The sequence below is a fragment of the Protomyctophum parallelum genome, assembly GCF_964188405.1.
Source record: "Protomyctophum parallelum genome assembly, chromosome: 15".
NCBI classification, from domain to species: Eukaryota; Metazoa; Chordata; class Actinopteri; order Myctophiformes; family Myctophidae; genus Protomyctophum; species Protomyctophum parallelum.
In genome coordinates, this window is record NC_139710.1 from 18,910,760 (window position 1) to 18,932,378 (window position 21,619).

Sequence of the window (21,619 nt, forward strand, 5' to 3'; positions counted from 1 at the left end):
ATATCAGATCTCTGATAGACCATTTACAAATATGATTGTGGAGCTCTGAACATCGCGCAGTATAGGAAATACCTTGAGAGTCCCTTTGAAGTAAATCTCTGGTGATCTCACTGTCCTCCAGCCTCTCAGATGTTGCCACATATGATATGATCTTTGTTGTTATGACCCTGTTGTAGTGGTTGTGAAGCACCTTTCAGATCAGCCAGTTAACCACTCACTCAACCCCTATATTTTCCTTGACCGCGGTCCTCAAGTGGACTATACTCGGTCGCCTCCTTTTTTCCTGGCTGCGACACCAAATCTCTTCACCAAAAAATAGCAGATCTACTAGCCGACAACCCGCTGCAAGTTTGTAGATCTGCTATACATCTTTGCTGAATGTGCATATTTTGGCACAGAATGTTCACCTATAATATTATGACTTATCCAGAAACGGGATGCTAGGGTTCATGTGGTTACGCTTAGGGGCTAATGCAAACCGCTGTGATTTACCTCCGCAACATTAAAATGTTTTCATCTCGTCGTGAATCTGTCTGAACTAGGTTCAACACACTCATTCAATGAGGATTTTCAGTGGCCCGGGAGTGCTTTTCCCTGAACTGACTCATGCAATAGCTTGTTTTAGATAAAACTGCATCAGTTTACAATGACTGTTTTTGGCACTGCATATTTCAACACTGCTTAAATGATACACAACAGGCAAGAACCAGAACAGTATCTTAACATAACAATTCCTCATTATCATCCTTTTAACAATCCCACCCCTTTTTATGAACAAGTCGGCTGAGCCAAAGCATAAAGCCTGATTTATAATGCATTCTGTTACTGATAGAGACTGGAGACAGACACTGACCTCAACTCCCCTCCCAGTTCCTTCAGAGAGGAACCTCAGTCTCCTCAGAGACGGTCGAGGGAGAGGTCCAACAACTTCATTGAGAAGAGACTGTGCAGCATCTGAACCAGAGCCCGCATAGTTTCCTGTGTATGTCATAAGGCTGAGTGATGATGTCAGAGGGCTGTCGGACTAAACCTCCCATGAGGACACGTCTGTATGGAGGCCCAGTAGTGTGGCTGCGGCAACAGAATCATAACATAGCAACAGTGTTCCCAATCAGGCTGATTGGGAAACTGGTCATATGCACGCACGCACGCACGCACACACACACACACACACACACACACACACACACACACACACGCACACGCACACGCACACGCACACGCACGCACACACACACACACACACACACACACAAAACCTTCAACTTTCGAAATACCAAATCTACAAGCACAACGACCTGGATTTGTCAGTGGCTGTATGGATGCCCTTCCGTGCTTGCACACAGTAACATGTCATGGGCTTAGCACTAGAATGATTTAGAACTGTGACGTTTTAGCATGCTTAGAGACAGCCAGTGCAGAGATGCTCTGACAGGTGCTCGTGGCAAAGAGTGTCCAGCTGTCAGTATACATTAGATACAAATAACCCACACACCTAGACGTGTGAAAGGACTGTGAAGCTCGGAACTCTGAATGTGTTGTGTGTGTGTGTGACTGTGTGTGTGTGTGTGTGTGTGTGTGTGTGTGTGTGTGTGTGTGTGTGTGTGTGTGTGTGACTGTGTGTGTGACTGTGTGTGTGCACGTGTGTGTGTCGTGATTCACCATGACTCTTCCAACACTCTCATGGCCTTAAATCAACAGACATCTGGAACTGTTGCTCATAGTGAAGTCACATCTGGCTGGTAATGAATGTGAACCTATCTTACTGTTTTCTCACCCCATCTCTCTCTCTCTCGCGCTGTGCGTGTGTGTGTGTGTGTGTGTGTGTGTGTGTGTGTGTGTGTGTGTGTCTGTGTGCGTGTGCGCGTGCCTGCGTGCGTGTGTGTGTGTGTGTGTGTGTGTATGTGTGTGTGTGTGTGTGTTTGATCACCCTGGGTGAGAGGATGGTCTCTGTATAAGAATGGTGGTCAGACACAATTTGCAACAGCTCTCTCTCTCGCTGACAGAGAAAGAGGAAGCAGAATAAGTGGTAGAACAGTTCGCTGATTCATTCACAGTGGTTGAGTAATCAGTTCATGCTTGCTACAGAATGTGGGCGTTCCTTGTAAGCTTGAGTTCAGAGTTAAATTAACAATTTTACTGGGCACTCTCCCCCTTTCTTCCCCCATGCACGCTTGGTCCCTCATTCCCTCCCACACGATGACTACATCCTCTCCTCTGTCTCTGATATACAACTGACAATCTCTGTGTGTGTCTCAATCCAATCCATAGGTGTGTTTCTCCAAGAGCTGCCATGGCTGAGGGAAGCTGCTTCGGAGCATTGTAGTAGCTGTGTGCACGGTGACCAAAACAGACCTGGAGAGGAAGAAGAAAAGAGAGGGAAGACGGAGGAGAGAGGGAAAAGTGTTTACTCAGGGAGGATCAGATCAACATCTGGATCTGGACGGGGAAGCATTCTCCTGCAACGATCTCTTACCCGGCGACTATTTTTGCTAAGGAATTTGAACGTGGCTTTTTCCTGGTTCCAGGTTATAGGGTTATTATTTCCCCCTCTGGCTTGGGTGTTGCTGTAAACTAGCGTTTCTCTGTAGAAACCCCACCGCTGGTCATCGACCTGTGTCAAGAAAAGCGAGAGAGAGGCTCCGCCATGTGCCACGTGATAGTGACATGTCGATCTATGCTGTGGACCCTGCTAAGCATCGTGGTGGCGTTCGCAGAGCTCATTGCCTTCATGAGCCCTGACTGGCTGCTCGGGTATCCCCGGTCCGACTCCCGCGTCGGAGGGGCTGGGGTGCACCCCGGGGAGTACCGTCCGTCCCTGGGGCTCTATGCCCGCTGCCTCCGCATCGGGTCCCGGGGTGGAGGGGTCAGCTGCGGCCCTTACGCCAGCACCTTCGGCGAAGTGGCCAGTGGCTTCTGGCAGACCGCCATGTTGTTCCTGGCGGCCGGGACGCTCGTGCTCGGCGGCGTGGCCTGCATCTCCATCTTCAGCCTGTGCTTCCAGAGCATCCTGAGGAAGAGCATCTTCAACATCTGCGGGCTGCTGCAAGCCATCGCAGGTAAGACCCGCGCTGTGCGTCACCGTTAAAGTGCCCCTTTCTTCTCACAGCCAATAACACGGCTTTGTAGAATAAAGCGCACATCGGTATGCACATCCTCCCACTGCATCGTGATCCCACAGACTTAACACAGGTATGTGTTTGTGTGTGTGTCTAGACAGGTCTGTCATGCAGCTAATTTGTCATGTGACATCATTTGCTGTGTGTGTGTGTGTGTGTGCACGCATGTGCACATGCGTGCGTGTGTTTGTGTGTGTCTGCATTCACGTATAGTTGTTCTTCACCCCATGAATCAATTCTTGTCAGCTGAACAATAGCTGTATAGAGCAGCCTTTGATTTCTTTACAACTCTGACAGTTGACTCATGTTTTCCAGCTGCGTTTGGGCCTTGTGTTAATTGCATCCTTCCCGCTATCTCTTCCACCTCCAGGGCTGTTGCTGATGGTGGGTCTGATGCTGTACCCTGCCGGTTGGGGTTCAGAGAAAGTGATCGACTACTGCGGTCCCGAGGCCTCTCCTTATAGGCCGGCCCAGTGCTCTCTGGGCTGGGCGTTCTATGCGGCGATAGGCGGAACGCTGGCAGCCTTCCTGTGTGCCGTTTTCTCAGCGCAGGCGGAGATTGCCACCTCCAGCGATAAAGTCCAGGAGGAGATTGAGGAGGGAAAGAGCCTGATCTGCCTGCTCTGAGCCCTGAGGGGCATGGGACCAGAAGACGCAGACAGGGATGTCACCCTGTGCCCAGTTTTTCTCGTGAAAGCCTGGAGGAAGTTTTCTGAAATCTGGAACCTTTGTCATTTATTTGACCTTGATTATACCGTCTCAAGCATTAGTGTAGCCAGATAAAATTAAAAAACCACAATGGCCTCTGTACAACAGCAGGCTAAAGAGTATCCGTGAGTTGGAGGAATAATGTTGTTTTTAAATTCCTGCCTTAATCTAACCACTGTACTGGAGTTGTGCTGTGTTATAGATAGAGGACAAATTGAACTTTGACTGTAAAACAATGTGCTTGTTTGTATCATCATGCTGTGCAAACCAGGAATGAGGTGATTCACACAGTTCACCTGCAGGTCAGTAAATAACAACCAACTACTCTGAATACTTTCAGATGGACCAGCTAAAACACTCGCCAACCACTTGCATATGTTGGGTCTGTGTGTGTGGTGATGTCGGCAATTAACCTTTAAGGGGTTTTTTTAAAGGCCAGATGTTGTGATTCCCATGGCACGGCAGGGCAGTAAATGTTTCGTTAGCTAAGTTCAGATGTGCCAGCATCTTCAAAGGAAGAACTCCAGTGAAATGAATTGTCTGTGTGGGTTTGTAATTACCGCCGTGTTTAGAGAAAGAGCAGAGCAGAGCACAGGCCTACATAGGAAGGACCTGTCATAGGTTTTACTGTGGTGAGATTTCGTCCAGGGATCCTTGCCAATGAAATAAAGCAGACTGCATCATAGTTTAGCATCTTAGTTATTCTGATGTTCCGTACTCTGTGTTTAAATGCATTGGAACACTACATATTAATCGCTGTAAATGTAACACGATTCATGTGATTGCTTATGTTCATTGTAGATGAGATGTGCAATAATTCAGTGTGTTTGTTTTGAGTTGTGTGTCAGTGCGAATGAAAGAGAGTTGGACTAGTGAGTAACATGGACTTGTACCATATAGCATTGTAGACTGTATGTGCTTAAATTAACATGTCTGTCCACTGTTTTTGTTATATTAACAAAAGAATGCTTGCATCTGTAGCATGTGGGATGATGCTGCATGTGTCAAAAGATGACTGTGTGAGGAAGGAAATCCCTTTTGTACTCTGTACCCATTCATATGGAAAGAAATAAACCATTCCTTGTTTAGTAAATGTATGTTAAGTGTGATAAATGTACAGTATGACTTTTGGATGGGGTCCATAGTAAAAGCAAACTATGGCTATAAGCAATCCTGACACCTAGTGGTGGAGGGTGGGTAGTACTGCAACTTGTGGACGGTTTCTTTATGGGGGTGTGGATTATGCCAAATCCTGAACCACACATTTCTTTCCATGGGAGGTTCGAAATGCAATGACGTTTCAATCTAGGCCAGAGTTTAATCCGTGCACAGTAAAGTCCTGAGATCTCAGCACTAAAAAAATAATGAAGCCATACAGAATGCGTGGTTTTGTGAGAATGATAGGTACACATTTCTTAATTTTTTTTATTTAATGTTAATACCATAAATATACAAAACTGAAACTATTTCACATGCGACAAAGGCGAGACAAGAGTGCATTTTTACATAAGGTTGATGAGGAACAATTTTTAAACTTTACAAAATATACAAGTGTCCCTTTTAGATCTGTTTCTTCTCAATTTCACATGGTAAAGAACATAAACGTAGACTAATAAAACAGCATTTAGTGTCAGAGCGCTCCATACACAAAGGCATCCTGTACCTAAGGCCAGCTAGCCACATCAACACTCATTCGTTGTCTCATCTTAACAATTGACCAAATACTGGTTTATACCACTGAGAATGGCTTAGGGTAAGAACACTGATAGCAAAGGAGAAAAAAATAACTGCCCTTAATGAAATGAACCAGCACATGTGACGAGGGAACACATCATGAAGCTGTGCTTTATGGGAATACAAGATTTAAAAACAAATCTATATGGACATTTGGTAGATTTCTCACAGCTTTTCAGGACATAGCGGATAGGAATAACACTGAATGGCTTTGAAATAGATCATCCAAATACATGCACATTCATTCACATGTCTACACTTCATCCAGGGTCCAGTTGCGAAGTCATAGAATGCTAGATAAACAATGCTAGGATGATATTGTTACAATACAATATCACGCAAAATAATACACAATGTAAAATCAAAACAAAAGCAAAATACAAATGGATTAAATTACACCATAAATAAAATAACACGTTGCTTTCTATGTTCAACACAAAAACATAAATGTGCATTGAAGACAATTAAAATACTGACAGTTTGACCATCAATTTCATTAAAATCCACACATGGGCATTTCAGTCACTAGAATCCAGTCTTATCCACAAGGGTATTAATAACAGTAGTACCAGTCACGAGTCTCAAAACACCCGCCACAACAACGCAAGGCACCCTCAGAACCAGCTAAAGCAGGATACAAAGGATATCCTCGTGTCTTTTGACTACAGTCACAGCAGTAGTCTGTATACAGTTTAAGACTGTATAGTGTATACTATCAGTATTTAATAAGTCACATAACTTAGATGTTACTGAATGTGTGTCATGTCCAACTCTCTATGAACATTGTTCATGTTGACAGTCATCTATGTATAGTCACAAACTTCAGCAGGATCGTCTTTTGTCAGTGTTGAAACGCTGAGGTGTCTATAAGTGCATGTTAATCTATGTATAGTTAACATATACAACATTTATACTATTTTCATGTATACAAATTAATCTCCAAAACCAATTCTGGGCTTTACCGAAGTCTAGACCATTCTCTATGGGGAAAGGCATAGACCATTCTAGAAGTCTAGACCATTCTCTATGGGGAAAGGCATAGACCATTCTAGAAGTCTAGACCATTCTAGAAGTCTAGACCATTCTCTATGGGGAAAGGCATAGACCGTTCTAGAAGTCTAGAACATTCTAGAAGTCTAGACCAGAGAGGCCACTGGATTCATAGCAGCTTTAGTTCTTTTTTAATCTGATAGATGTATGAAGAGCCACAGAAACAGTGGGAAAGCCATGTAGCGGTTTGGGATTAATGCAATAAATAACAGTATGGGGACTCCTTAAAGTTACAATCGATTAAGTGTCACAGGCGACGGGAAGGGCCAAGTGATCCACTATACGTTTGTGGGGGGAGGGGGAGCATTGACCTATCAAGCTGGGTGCTCAGTGTATCATCACAGAAAGATTCAGCCATCATCCAATCAGTCGGGGGACATGCAACACCCCCTGACCTCACTTAGATAAAAATCAAGGGGACACTAACGTAGGCAGACTTTACCCCAAACCGAGCTACCCTGTAGCCAATCAGTGCTTGATCCAAATTGGCATTGCTGAGGAAATTTCTACCATCAGGAAGCTATACATGCATGTCATTATCATGCCATCACGTTTTAGAAAGCCACAGAGATACCAACCCAGTCAGCCTAATCATTCAATGTAGACAATTTAGAGTAGGAAATGATGGGCTGGTGGGGGTTGGAGAGTCTCAGAATAGAAACACTGATATGGGAGTTGATGAGTTTTACCTTTCGGCACAACAACACTGTATTATAAAAAGGAAGTTCCGCTTGTTTCTCAGTGAAACACATTCATACGCAATGTTCACCCTTTTAAACATACACTGTACTTTCAGTGTGAGTGAGCAAAACAACAGGGTTATGTGCAAAACACCATTACTAGATTATCACTTTACATGACTCAACTTTATGTTTCAGACAGGCATACGTTTGGAGGTTGTCCCCATGACAGAGAAAAGTACTGAAATATTCGTAAGTTCCGGCTAGTGCCTATTTAACCTCTGCCTCATGTACGTTTACTGTACAAAAGGACGGTTACGGCAAGACGTGTAATTAAAGACCATCAAGTCTCTGTGTACTGATAGACACACAACCGTGACAGCTAAACATCCTGAACCAGCTAGTAAGCCCCCTCAATTTAGAGCAATTACATTTACCGTAACTACTCAAACCCTATGTTCTTCGTTGTAAGTCAAATAGTGAAAATAGCCGATCTACAAGCTCACATCATGGTGCAACTAAATCGTCTATTTTCACCAAATGTTCGCCTATTATGACATGCCCAGAATAGGGATGCTAGGATCCATATGGTTAGGAGACAGAAGGGCAAAGGGGCGAAGAAAAACACTGATCTAAGAGTGAGTGAAAGATGAATGTGCGTGCACACATGGAGTGCGCAATGCACACAAACACATGATCGGTTCCACCTTGAGAGGATAGCCGGGGGTGTGTGAGCAGACACAGTGACCTGACTGGACAGCAGACAAGGTGGAGGATGTTCATTGGTAAATTGTTCTCAAGTGAAGGTGGACAACTCTGGTCACTGGCTGGTTGCTTCATAAATTCTAGTCCCACTCATTTTTCTTTTCAGTGCCTATGGTGAAACAAATGAAACAATTGAATCAAAGAGTCTGCAGAACCAGAGTTGTACATCTCCAACTTTGGATTGTGTGTATGTTGGCGTGCATGGCGTGTTTATTTAAAGGTGCCACGGGCTGCGTTGGTTGCGGCATTTGCTGCAGCATTGGCAGCTGCAGTCTGGACGGTTTTGTTAGACATGACTCCAGTGGCAAACTCCTGCTGAGCCTTCTCGAAACTAGCACCGGTCGTACGGTACAACGCATGCACCTAGACAAGGAGGACAGGGGAAAAGGATATGGGTTCTGAGTAAAGTACTACAACAACAGGCTTTGTTCACAACATTACCTCTTTGTATTACCTATAGTAGACCAAGGGTTCCCACTTTTTAGGCCGCGACTCCACAAAGTAATCCTAGTAGAACTGGGGACCCCCCCCCCCCCATGACAAGTACTTGGAATTGTAGACATTACATTTAGTTTGACTCGGTTCCACAAAATAGCCAAACTACAAGCATTGTGAAAATAACTACAAGCTCTACACTACAAGCTACAAGCTCACAACGCCTCGCAGTGCGAGGTGTTGTGAGCTTGTAGTTCGGCTACATTCACAATGTTTGCCTCTTTCTTATGTAATATTTGTCAATTTGTACCAATTTGGAACCACTGACCTAGACAATAAAATCCTCATTGTTAACGGGTCAATTCGTTACATTTGCACACTGTCAGAGTTACAAATGGATAAATGAATACTGCTGAATTTACTGTGTATACTGTATAAAAGCAATGAGTTTTACATGAAAACAGTTTACCATTGTAATCTACAGCATCAAATAACATAACACATACACCAATCGACTACTATTAGCAAGATAAAGGGAATTTTAATTCAATGTTTATTTCATATGCAACTTATATTTAAGACATTTCTAAGTAGTTAATTAGATTGCTGACTAACTGGCGAGTGGACCGGTAAATGGCCTTTCACACATTAATTGTCTGCCAGGCCGGATACTACAGTATGTTTTTGCTCCTCCCAAAGAGCAAATATCGGGCACTGTTTGACCGATTGGAGTGAATCACGCACAGTCCCAGTAGGCCCACTTCACATTCGGGCCTATAACTCTTCTACCGTAGGTCTTACAATCAAAAAAGTATGGTTCATCATTCAATGACGCAACTAGTCATTTGTGCCAGACTCCATTTTCCGCCATTTGAGCCAGACTAGATTTTCCACGATTTAGCGTTTTCTTCAAAACACACTTTTTGCTACTACACATTGTGCAAAACTAACACAAATATGTACATATTATATCTGCAGTCCTGAGTCCTGTGACCAAGATGTATCAGTCAGTTTTTCCATATTCCATTAAATTGGCTATATGACTGACATCCAAATCTTGCACGCCCTGGGTAGCTAACCTGGCCTGGCAGGGGAGCACATTTTTCTATCCCTTTTTTTAACAGTACTGTGACTTAAACTGACTTAAAGAGAGTCTTTATGGACAGGATAGATTATGCCCGACTGTTTTATAAAAACAAAGGTTGGAATTATAGAAAGTTTGTGGGTGCGTTACCTTTTTAAACATGATGAGCGAGCCTACAGACAGTGCCGTGAACAGAGCAGCGATGAGCAGCATCATGATGCCCACAGGGATACTGGTGTTCAATCCAGTAAGAGCTGCTATCCAACCACTGGCAACAGAACAGTCATGTCATTGTTACGCAATCACTCGCATATGCATATATGTACAAATGCATGTACAGTACGCACGCGCGCGCACAATACTCACCAGGTTCCCCACCCGGTGATACCAACAGACTGTAGCACGTGAACTCCAAACTGACAGATGTAGATGAAAAAGAAGACAAAGAAGCGGAAGGAACTGTCACTCCTGTAGAAAAAAATTGAAAGATGAAGCTGAGCAGCAAAACCGTGACGGAAAATGAACAGGGGTACAATAAGTTCACGAGAGGGTTACTGAGTGACTCTACTGTAGCATGCACTTATCTACATAATGAACACTTCCACGTCTTCATCAAACTGTGACTGACAGTTTGCCTCAGTCCATGTTTTCTTTAAACCAGCTTGTGGCAAGCTAAAACCCTTGAAAAGTAGGCTACTGTCATAAACTCTTGCATCTTACTAAACATTACCATTTTCTTTTTAAAATAACTTGCAACTACTGGACTTCTAAAAAAAAAAACCCTGCAGTATTAAATACCATATTCAACTCCTTTAAACACTGTTTCATAGACATAGCACATTTTATTCTAATTAATGTATTCATTTTTATCTAATATTATCCTGACCTGAGTGACTCATTGCGGCTACAGAATTTCTAATGATCTAATAATTTAACAAGGCTATTATATCAGACAGACCGCTGACAACGTTGTCAGATGGGGGAGGGGTGCTCTGGGTGTGATATTTAGGATATTCATCAATCAAATAAAAACATTATTGTTTAGATTATTGAACCACCTGATGCACATTTGCCTCTTTATGTAGCCTGAGAGGACGTTTGGGTGAACTATAGTCCAGCTTGCTTCACAAGCACCATTGGTACGAGTCGTACTCCTATTTCCAATGTAGTCAGTTATTGACTTTTTCCATCAAGGAGCAACCCTTTCCCCCTTATAAAAACGCATGGGATTGTTCATTTCTGAAACTAATATATATTTACCTGAAGGCCCCGTAGAGCGGTCTGTACCAGCAGACAAAAGAACAGGGGGTGAACAGCATGAACCACAGCATGGCCAGGCCAAAGTCTACACCACGGGTCGCATCTACGCAGAACCAGGCCAGGCAGCCAAACATGTTCACGAACAGTGTCCCCGTATGAACTGGAAAAACACACATGTAACACACACACACATATATGGTTTTTATGTGGATGACATGTCCTGCTCAACCAAAATCACCACGACTGAAAACTCATTTTGAGGTCTCTGTGCTACAGGAAAGGGGAAACATTGGGCACTCATTGAGATTCGCACAGATTTTCCCCTCATGCGAAACAATAATGCCCATCAACAGATCCTATCAACCTTCCTCTCTGGAAGGAAAAGCCCTTGTGTGAGTGCTGCAGCTGCTCTTAACTTACTACATTCTATTATGAAATGTTTGACGTTACAATTAATTTACAACTAAGTGTAACCCCTTAAACCATACTTTGTTTTTCCCTGGAAACCAAATTTCTTTGCTCAAATGAGTCACATTGTGAGCTTGCTATTTTCATAGAATGTTCGCCTGTTATGACATGCCCAGAATTGGGACACCAGGGTTAAAGTGGTTAAAAAATTCTCACCCAAATATGGAAACAATATTCACGAGTTATAAAAAGCCACAACAAATTAGCTTCAGTGCCTGTCAACTGATTTTGGTAGAGCAGGTCACATGTGGAATTCCTCAGGAAGAAGTCATGTGGTGTTCTGGCTATCATGATCCACTCACACATCCAGAGCTTGTACATGATCTTGACAGTCTTCTGAAACTCTACTGGGATGTCCACGGAAATGTCGTGGTAGAAACACGGTCCAACAGGGAATTTCTCTGGCAATGGAGGCCAGTTGTTCTTGCGCCCTATGGGAACAACAATGTTAGTGTGTATATAGTGTCTGGATTATCAGAGAATAAATCTACTAAATAGGAATGTTGTTAGCTTGTGGATACAGTGCTTTTTGGCAAGCGAAACCGCTGTACTAGGGACTATTAAATTAGGCTTAAGTGAATTAAGTGCATCAGATGATTACTGCCTCCTTCAGCCAGGGGTGGGAGGATTATCACGAGAATTACATCCACAAAACTGTGGCTGTATAAAATCACATGAGCATTTGTAAATTAGAAGTCTTATTATATTTTCCCCATGTCTTGGCTTTTAAGTGTTTTACTGCCCGAGATCGCATTTTGACGCCTCCTAGTCCAAACTTAGTCCAAAATTATCCACTTTCCGAGTGAAACGGCTTTCAAAGTAATAGGGTCCTTCATAAAGAATGAACTACTGGCGGTCCTGGAGTACACAATTCAGACACCAGATGGGGGTGTTGGCGGTAAAAGCAAACAACTGCTGCCTTTAACAGCTGCTGACAAACTGATTGATTGATTGATTGATTGATTGAAATATTTATTAACAGTTTGCAGAATTACAGTACATTTCAAGCACAAACTCAATACAAAGACTGTTAACTGTGAGTGGACGACCCAATTAAGCATTACACTTGTTTACAAGAGGGTCCACCATGTTCAATTCATCAAAACATTTAGACGTGTACAAATAGACACTTCTATATAGTCAAAGAACAGAACAGGAATTCATCATAATAAACAATACAATAGCCAAAAAATACAGACAGAATAATAAATAAATGTAAAAGTATATCTCGTTGGAAGTAAAACTTTGTAGGCCGCAGGATCTCTGCATGCAGGGCTTTTCAACAGTCCCCCCACCGCCCATGTCACCATTATACTGAGCCTTACGCTTAATGAATTGTGGCATTTTAAACTGTGGTTAATAGTAAAACCGGTAGTCGCATCCATACCTACACCTCCAGCTTGTAACTCTCTCTCCCGGCGATCGAGCTCTGCTGCTTTCTTTTCCAGCTCCTCCTGTCGTCTCAGCAACTCAGCTTGAGCACGTGCCTGATCCTAATGTATACAGAGATAGTCATCACATTTCACCATAAGTTAAAGCCATCGATTAGGTATTTTGACAATAAAGTTGTACGAGTTATTCACATGTATTACACAACTTGGTGTGTTATTTCTGGATAATAAATAAATAAATGGACTGCAGAGCTCAATAACAGGCCGCTGTCTAATCGAAGGCTCATCTTGATTTTTGCATTACCCTAATACGACAGCCATGTATAAAAAAAAATTACATTTGAAACAAGACATTTCATCTCCGTAAGCAATGAAACCCTTAGTTTTGTTACTTTTAGGGTCAATTTATTAATTTCTTTATTAAGTAGCCGTGTAATAAGCGGTATAATTGACAGCGAGCCGGTCATGGTTGGGAAATAAACCCCTTCACGATGATTAGATCCCTCCAATTCACGTTGGGATCTAATCATCCTGAAGGGTTTATTTCTCAACAATGACCGCCTCGCCATCAATTATCCCGTAGTGATATCGATGCCAGGACATTCGTTTATGCAGAGAGGCATGTGTTCAGAGATACGAGCGCTTGAGCCAGAGATAGCTTGTCAAACAAAACTGAGCCAACAGGAAATGCAATCAAAGCTAACAAAAAACATTTAATTTACAATTTTGTTTTATCATCAATAACTGAAAACAACAACTTTAGCATTTGCTCTTTTTTCTAACAGACCGATCTTAGCACTACTTTATTTGTTGACAGCCCTTCTCTACAAGGAAATAGTTCCAAGAAATAATTGATTTAAGCTGTCCAATTCTATTGAAATTTGATTTTGTTTGCGTGTTGTAACTTAAAGGATTTTTAAGTCACCCCATTTGTTGGTGCTGACAACTGGGCTTATCGCTGAAAACAGGACTCTATGCAGTGCATAAGCGTATTTCTGTCTGCTGGCATGAGTAACTCAGTTTGTGTCCAAAAAACAAACTATCCTATAACTAAAAGCCCGGTCAGAGAGGGGTTCGGAACACAAACACACGACACAGATACTTAGATGTCTCTTTTAATTAGCAGGTAAAGTAACTAGTAAGCATACTTTCTCTTTACACTCTACAGTAGTTTGTGGGTGAAGTAGAGGAGAGAAATTAAGCAGCACTTGGTAGAATCACACTGCACTAGAGAATAAGAAGGGACTTAAGGCCTCTACATAGTCCGTTTTGTTCCTTGCGTGGGGGAGTCAAACGGACACAAAAAACGCAAGGTTATTTTAAACATACATAGTCCTTGCGTCGCTTGCATTGTTTTGTGTTTTCTTGCGTTGGATTATAAATCACTGTAATGTGCAAGCAGGGATGATGGTTGGTTGTCAAAACTACACCAGTATTTATGCCATCATAAACTGTGATGGAGAACTCCCGAGGAAGAAGATCAAGCAGAAGGACCAACAACAATCATTAAGACAGGTGACAACCTTTAGAGTATATTATTTATACCTATGCTCTATGGTGACAGCAGCTATGGCTAGTTAGCCATTTAGCTTTGGCTAGCCATTTTTATTATGGAGAAATACTCTGTTACAAGTATTCGTTCTTTTCACTTAAAATTCAAACTCCTCACTGTCTGTACATCTGTGTAATATGTTGTGCCTTTTTATTCTCTTCCAGGACGTCCCAACGGTCCCATGCAGACCATGATGTGCCAAGCAAAGCGTTGCAGTTATCGCCATCGTAATATTTATTTCAATAAACAATTGTCATTGACTTACTTGTCCATGCCTTTTTTAACTGTTGGTGGTTTCAAACGTTGCATGTACTGTATGTGTATGTGTACTGTTATAATAATAATAATGTATTGTAAACGTTATGTATTTAACAAAAGCCAGTGCTCTTCATCATGTCTTATGACTGGAGATGACAATCATGACATCTTCTGACGGCGTCCTGAATTCTGATTCAACAGGTGGTAGGTCATTAATGGTGCAAGATGACATGCTTTTTATTGCCTTGATTAGGATGAAACGTATAAATTATATATTGACAGCGCTTGTTTGCAGAGTTGCCAGTTCTGCTTAATATCAGCTACTTTTCCTGTACATATAGCTTAATATCCATAGTTGCCTGTTGCTTTAGTTTGGGATTATTTCTGAAGTGTAGTTGCTTATTTGGACTTGCTTTCATTATTATTTTTTGAATATAGCTGATGTAATCGGGCTCAAGTGGTGAAACTGGTTACTTCTTTTGGGTTTGTTTTCATAGACCTGGTCGCTTGTTTCACTCACAGAATCTGGCAAGCTAGCTTGTCAACAAAACAAACAGCATTTGTAATAGTACATGTTGGTCGCGTCTGTAAACATCACATTGTCACCAAATGGAAGTATGTAGGAGACTATAAATTATACACAACTATCATAGCTTGTACAACGTTGTCCTGTTTAACTTTCATGTTGGCGTCCAGTGAAATAATGTGAGATAGATAGCCATGCCCTGTTCGTGTTTATTCTTTACAACGGAGTGGCTTCCCTCTTGCTTCGGGGGTAGGAGCAGAGCAGGAAACAAAACATTGTTCTCTGCTGCCTCCAGGTGGGCAGGGTGTCCTCGACGCAAGGTACGCAACGCGACCATTGGTTGCGTTGGCTCGCGATCCGATCCCAACCTGACGCAAGCAGACGGATCACGTAACTGACGCAACGCAAGGGAGAATTTTTTCTCACCCTCCGTTCTGTATGTATTCTTGCTTCGATTACGTTCAACTCTGCAAGGCACTTAAGTGACATGGAGGAAGGCAACATGAGATGAAACACTACCCAACTGCACCGCTGTTGGGCCGTCAGAGAGACAAGTATATGAAAGGTGAGACACAAGTAAAAGTTTACTGTATGGATACTGGATAGTGTACAACATTTAAATCAGTGTGTGTGTGTGTGTGTGTGTGTGTGTGGGGGGGGGGGGGGGGGGGGTGGATACCTGTGTCTGTTGCTGCTGCGAATAGGCTGGAGGCTCTTCTGTAGGCTTCATGATGGCAGGCTGTGTGTTCTGGGAAGGGACAGGAGTTGCTTTGGGGGCATTTCCAGGGGGTGCCTACAAAAACACACACACACACACACACACACACACACACACACACACACACACACACACACACACACACACACACACACACACACATTATATTACGAAGAGAAAAGGGAAAAGGATCCAATGAAGTAATTTAATCAGAGGCAAAGACACTAAACCTGTGGTGTCTACACCACACACACACACACACACAATAGAGCAGGTTAAACTGACCGTTCTGGCATCTGTGAAGGGATTATACTCCTCCAGGCCACCAGGGGGGGCAGTTTGGGTCACCTGCGTCACTGAAGGATCCTAAATTTCAGAGAACCACATAGGATGTGAAAGGGTGAATTACTGCAGCCACTTAAACATGAATTGCCTTGTCGCTCTAATAATAGGCACATCAGTCAGTCAGTGCTCCTACAGGGTTTTATAATTTGTGGTGATGGCAGGAGGGAGAGAGATGGGGGGCAAAGTTTAGAAACAGAGTAGATCAGATGTAATGCTTGCAGTCTGGTGTTGTGGGTGTAACACCCGGGATTCAAACTCGGGTCTCCCGCGTGAATATCCAATATCTTAACCACTAGACCAGAGGGACCAGGGGGGGATATTAGACTTTTCAGGCCATCAGGCAGAGGCTCTGAGCCACTCTGCTACACTCAGCCCCCTTTGACCTCCTCCCACGGGTTAACCCGATTCGGGTCACGGCAACAATGTAACACCTGGGATTCGAACTCAGGTCTCCCGCGTGAAAGTCCAACATCTTAACCACTAGACCAAAGGGATATCCCTATGGACTGGGGGAGATATTAGACTTTTGAGGCCATCAGGCAGAGGCTCTGAGCCACATACTGCTACATGGGCAGCCAATAAAAAAAGAAGTATGAACGTGAAGCAGAGGGAACTGAAAATGACAAGATAATGTAGGGTCTGGAAGGAAGGAAGGGCCACTTAATACAATGGAAGCCTCAAAGAATTCAATGATGTTCTGTGTATACAGTATACACAGGAGTCATGGCTACAGCAGCACACACACACACACACACACACACACACACACACACACACACACACACACACAGCAGTGATGTGTTCATAGACAGGACAGGACAGATATATGAGTCCAAGTTTGATAGTGGTTGCAGAAAATAGTTGTTATGGAAGCTACAGGCCTTATTTGGGGGGGGGGGGTCCTTTTCTGAAGCACTATATAATTTTGGCTCTATTCTGATTTAGCCTACACGTTTCCTTTTGCCTGTGATGCATTGAACGATTGCAAAGGTGGTTTTATTTTAGAAAATGTTGTGTGACGTTAATGTAATTCTGGTCAACTCAGGGTACACTGTGTACTTTACTGTGTAGTTATTATAACGCCACTACAACAAATGTTTTACGTCCAACTGTCATGTGTTCTTTGTTCTGGCAGAGCAGCATTAAATCAAATCAACAACAACCAGCAGAGAGTCGCATAATCATCTCATCTTTACACAGAGAGCATTAAAACAGTGTGTGTGTGTGTGTGTGTGTGTGTGTGTGTGTGTGTGTGTGTGTGTGTGTGTGTGTGTGTGTTTGATTGAATACTTTATTAACAGTTTGCAGGGACAGGCACGGGGAAGTAGGCTACAGTAGAAATATAAATGTCTGCTCAAAGGATGAAACCAGAAAAACCTTTCGGCTTGTTTCCATTGGTGTCCTGGCTCATACTGTACTCAATTCATCGAAAAGTAAACATTTATGATAGACAAATATACCCAGGGCAATACTATGTACACCATAATCATCACCTCCCAAATAGCTGTGTGTTGAGAGAGAGAGATGATTATTAGCTCGTCTTGCTAAAAGTCAGCTAACGGGCTTTCTGATGGAGAGGCTGGCTCCTGGCTGGCCTATAATAATAGCTGACTGGGGCTAACAAGCTAGTGTTAGCCGGCTGGCTACCTGGAAAGGGTTGCTGAAGTCTGGATCTGCAAACGGGTTGCTGTCAAAATCGGACATTGTGCAGCCTTCGGGTGGAGGTTCCTGTTGCGGAAGAAGAGCTCCCCGATTCTCCAGGGAATGTTCGGTCCCTTGATCTGCCTCGCTGCCCCGCAGTCTCTCTCCCGACAGGCAGACACCCCCCTCGTTTAGCAAGTTAGCACAAAGATGGCAGGAGAAGAAGAGGCGTGATGTTGTGCGGCCCAGTATACGTCACTGTTTCAGCACCGTGGACAGGGGTGCTCGAGGTTGTGGTTCCCATGGTGGTCCCCCCAACGCTACCCCGGGGGCCCCGGCACAGTATAAACATTGAATTAATTAATTTGCGTGTCCATTTAGTTACATTTGGTCAGAGTTACAAATAGGGTTGCCACCTTTGAGATATTGAAATAAGAGACACTCTTTACGCCTGCCGCGGCCTTGCGGCGCAGGCGTGTGCGGCAAGGCCGGCAATAAGTTGAAGCAATAAGTTGAAGCAATACGTTGAAGCAATAAGTTGAAGCAATAAGTTGAAGCAATACGTTGAAGCAATACGTTGAAGCAATACGTTGAAGTTTCCCTTCAACTTATTGTTTATGGTATGCTATCCACAACTTTTGAAGTAGAATTTTGTTTTCCAAATGAGCATAACAACATCAGCAGCCCATTATAAAATATATGCCAGCGACCCCCATAAGAGAAGATTTTTACACAGTGATTCTCAACCCCCCGGACCTCACTTTGGGAACCACTGGTTTAGGCTACTTTAGGTAGTGTGTGCCTCCCGCTAGAACAATTGTGCTGACTTTAATATTTCCTGTGTTTTGTTTTGTTCATTATTGTTAAATTCAGTGTTGACATGTAGGGAATATTTAGGAAAATAAGGAACAAACTGCGTTCCTTATTGGTTCAATAAGGGACGCATCATTTAATTCTCAAATAAGGGACGATTCTGTATTTTAAGGGACGGGTGGCAACCCTAGTTACAAATCAGTGGGAAGTGAAACACAGTGAGTCACTACAAAATTGCTGAATTTTTGGATGATAGATCTCACCAATGTGATCCACAGCTGAATTTAACCTTATTAACGCACTAATCCCATTGATTTCTGGTATTTTACAGAACCATATGTGGTGTAAAACTCCAATTGGGACGGTTCCTGTGTTCCTGTGGAGTCGATTCAAAGAGAAACTGGGATATGGAGACTTTGGAGGTAGGCTAAATATGTAAATTATCGTTGTTGTTTAACTGTACAAGTGTTAGGCCCAATTAACTGTTACAACTTTAAAGTGAATCAAAATAGATCAAATATACAAATGTAAACATAAGGGAAGTGACCTTTTGCACCCGTAGTTCGACCAGACAAACATTAAGGATGGCAGGGCAGTGGGCACACAGCTGGACAGATTTTAACACCCCTCCCCCAAGTGTCATACAGTAAATGTGGCAAAAACGAAGGAGACCAAAAATATCTCCTTGAAGCTCAAATTGGGCCCCAATCAGTGTTCAGGTGTGCTTCCTGAATCCTGACGACCTATTTAAAGTCCTGGAAACTAACCACTGGTGAGAGATCGGAATGTGATTTATTTATATTTATTTATTTTTCTTAATAAAGAACCTTGAAGTTTATCGTTTGTTGTTTATGTTTGTTCCATGTCCTACCTAACAAGTGCGCACCATTGATAGGCATGTAAACAACTAGCCCCTCTCGGGACCCTACATAAAGCTTTTCTGAAATTTTGATGAGTTTTATGTTGGGTCCCTGGTCAGAACTATATTTTCGTATGGAGATTCCAGAACGCGGAAGTAATCATTCTCTCTAAAATAGAAGCTGCGCCATGTGACGGCATTTTTTTGCCTTTGTTATTCTGAATTCGGTAACTTTAAGTACCTATACATCCCGCTGCGAATATCTCCTGTGGCGCGGAAGCCGTTAAGTATTTGTAATCTTTGTTTGACCGATTTGGTCGCTTTATTTCTTCTTGTTTGTTTACCGTTTATTGTACCGCCTCCCGGTGTGCGGTTGGCTTGTGCGGCTATGTCCCTGCCTCTGATCTGCTGTGTCATAGCTATAGCGCCACTAGCTAGCCAGATAGGCGGTACAATGAGGTGTCAATAAACAAGGAAGGAAGAGAAGAATCCAAGCTTCCAAATCGGGCAAACATATATTAAAAATACTTAACGGCTTCCGCGCCACAGGAGATATTCGCAGCGGGATGTATGGGTACTTATACTTTACATATTCAGAAAGCCTCACACTGAAATATGTCGTCACCGAGCGCGGAGAGGCGCTAAACATGTTGTTTATGTTTAAGAATGGCTGTGTACCAGGTGGCATGGTAGTAGTGCAACAGGACCCAATGCTATCTGGGTCGTCAAAATGTCAGAAACTTCAGTAGCATTTGGGTTCTGCTTGGAGGGCTAGTAAACAACAAACATGGATAGTGACAGTGTTTGGTCACACTGTCACAACAAGATATATAAGACATTTGCGAGCAAGAAAGCAATGAACACATTCCTTTACATACTGTACACTAAGAAGTGTAACAGTAATTATGAAGAAAGCTGTGTGGCTGTTCCCAGTAGAAACCTGAAACACCCTCTCTTCTAGGATCACCTTCCATCCACTGAAGCACATTCTCTGGGACCATCTCAGACACCAACTCCAAAACTCTACCCACCCAATTAGGCACCCTCATCATAACAGCTGAACATGTAGATATGTAGCGAACCAGGCTGGATAAAGAGGTTGAAGGCCGACTGATGATGTGAAGTTTCTTTAATGGATCAACGTGAAAACTAAAAACAAGACACAAACATAATCAATACAGACAGACATATCCAATAATGTGCGGCATTCATATAAACAATTACGTTTACAAATAACCAATAAAAAGGTTCATATCAAACCATAATACCATATAAACAAACCAATAAAACAAGACCCCACAACAATATGACACAAACCAATAACCATAAAAAATGTCATTCACCTTGTTCCCTCTCCAGCTAGGTGCTAAGTTGTTCCCGGGTGTCCCAATATCATGATGTCACTCAACCATGTCATATTCCAAGAAAGTCACTAAAACCAATAAATCAAAAATTAAAATCCGGCAGTTCCATTTCCATTTCATTTCATTTGTTATTTCATTGGTCTGCACTCACTTGATCTGTTTGGTGTTCCATTTAATCCTGTTGGTGAGGTTAGGCTTAGCTTCAATGCTCATGGTTTGGAGCACATGAGAAACAAACATTTTTCTCCCTGACTGATGCATGCTGGGCTTTCTTTATCAGACAGTATGACTCTGGTGAGTGAGCAAGCTTCCTGTTTGCCCACATAGCCTTTCAAAATAAAAGCTTTTCCTCCATTTCATTCCGGGGTCCGTTACAGATATGTCTAGTATCTCTGAGGCACACTGCAAGCACGCCCCTGGCTGCCACTTGCACAATGCCCTCTGGCAGCGTGACAATAAGTGCTGCTGTGATGAACTGTCCAAAGAGGTCCCGGCCCAGCACCAGGACCTGAACAGTCTCCTCTCCATGACTCCTGTGGTGAACGTTTACCTCCTTATATGGTGAGTGCATGTTCCTTCTTTCTATGACTTATTTTCTCTAATCTCTTTTAAAGGCATATATACGGGTAGACAGATCTTCAGGTTAACAAGTATTTAGTCATCTTTGCCATGGGGGGGTCAGATCAACATGGAATGAATTCTGTACTGGCCATATAAGGAGCATGTCTTGAGTGTACAGGGTTTGATGAGGTCAGATCAACATATGGAATGTCAGAACAGGTCAGCTCCATATATGGAGATCTAAGGGTGGTAGCGGGGACATTATCTTGAATGTACAGGGTTTGATGA

General features: G+C 42.9%; 2 protein-coding genes across 3 annotated transcripts in view; one reads left to right on the plus strand and one right to left on the minus strand.

Moving 5' to 3' along the window:
* Positions 1–4,920, plus strand: part of LOC310871554 (LHFPL tetraspan subfamily member 2a protein-like) — a 13,404-nt gene extending 8,484 nt beyond the window's left edge. The window contains exons 2-3 of the mRNA XM_083783141.1: positions 2,272–3,059; positions 3,490–4,920. Of these exons, the coding sequence (XP_083639267.1) occupies positions 2,648–3,059; positions 3,490–3,746 (669 nt within the window). The 5' untranslated portion in view covers positions 2,272–2,647 and the 3' untranslated portion in view covers positions 3,747–4,920. The remainder of the gene's footprint in view (positions 1–2,271; positions 3,060–3,489) is intronic.
* Positions 4,921–5,257: 337 nt separating this feature from the next.
* Positions 5,258–17,927, minus strand: scamp1 (secretory carrier membrane protein 1). 2 transcript variants are annotated; one of them, XR_014570419.1, is made up of 10 exons: positions 17,741–17,927; positions 16,034–16,114; positions 15,710–15,823; positions 12,691–12,796; positions 11,606–11,734; positions 10,836–10,995; positions 9,942–10,043; positions 9,726–9,843; positions 6,562–8,419; positions 5,258–6,517 (listed from the first exon to the last, which is right to left on the minus strand). XR_014570419.1 is itself a non-coding variant. In XM_083784799.1 (9 exons), exons 1-9 carry the CDS (start codon positions 17,795–17,797, stop codon positions 8,267–8,269), a joined length of 1,020 nt encoding a protein of 339 aa, XP_083640925.1. In that variant the 5' UTR covers positions 17,798–17,927; the 3' UTR covers positions 5,258–8,266. The 2 variants fall into 2 exon arrangements, 1 of the variants encoding a protein (XP_083640925.1); XM_083784799.1 differs by having other exon boundaries at positions 5,258–8,419.
* Positions 17,928–21,619: the final 3,692 nt, after the last annotated feature.

What these genes read in the sequence shown, in the direction of transcription:
- scamp1 (XM_083784799.1), bottom strand. Translation starts at nt 17,797, where the DNA reads ATGTCCGATTTTGACAGCAACCCGTTTGCAGATCCAGACTTCAGCAAC. An exon ending in CATGTACAAGCTCTGGATGT is followed by an intron (nt 10,996 to 11,605) that starts GTGAGTGGATCA and finishes GTGTTTTTCCAG; the next exon opens with TTCATACGGGGACACTGTTC. An exon ending in ATCACCGGGTGGGGAACCTG is followed by an intron (nt 9,844 to 9,941) that starts GTGAGTATTGTG and finishes TTCTGTTGCCAG; the next exon opens with TGGTTGGATAGCAGCTCTTA.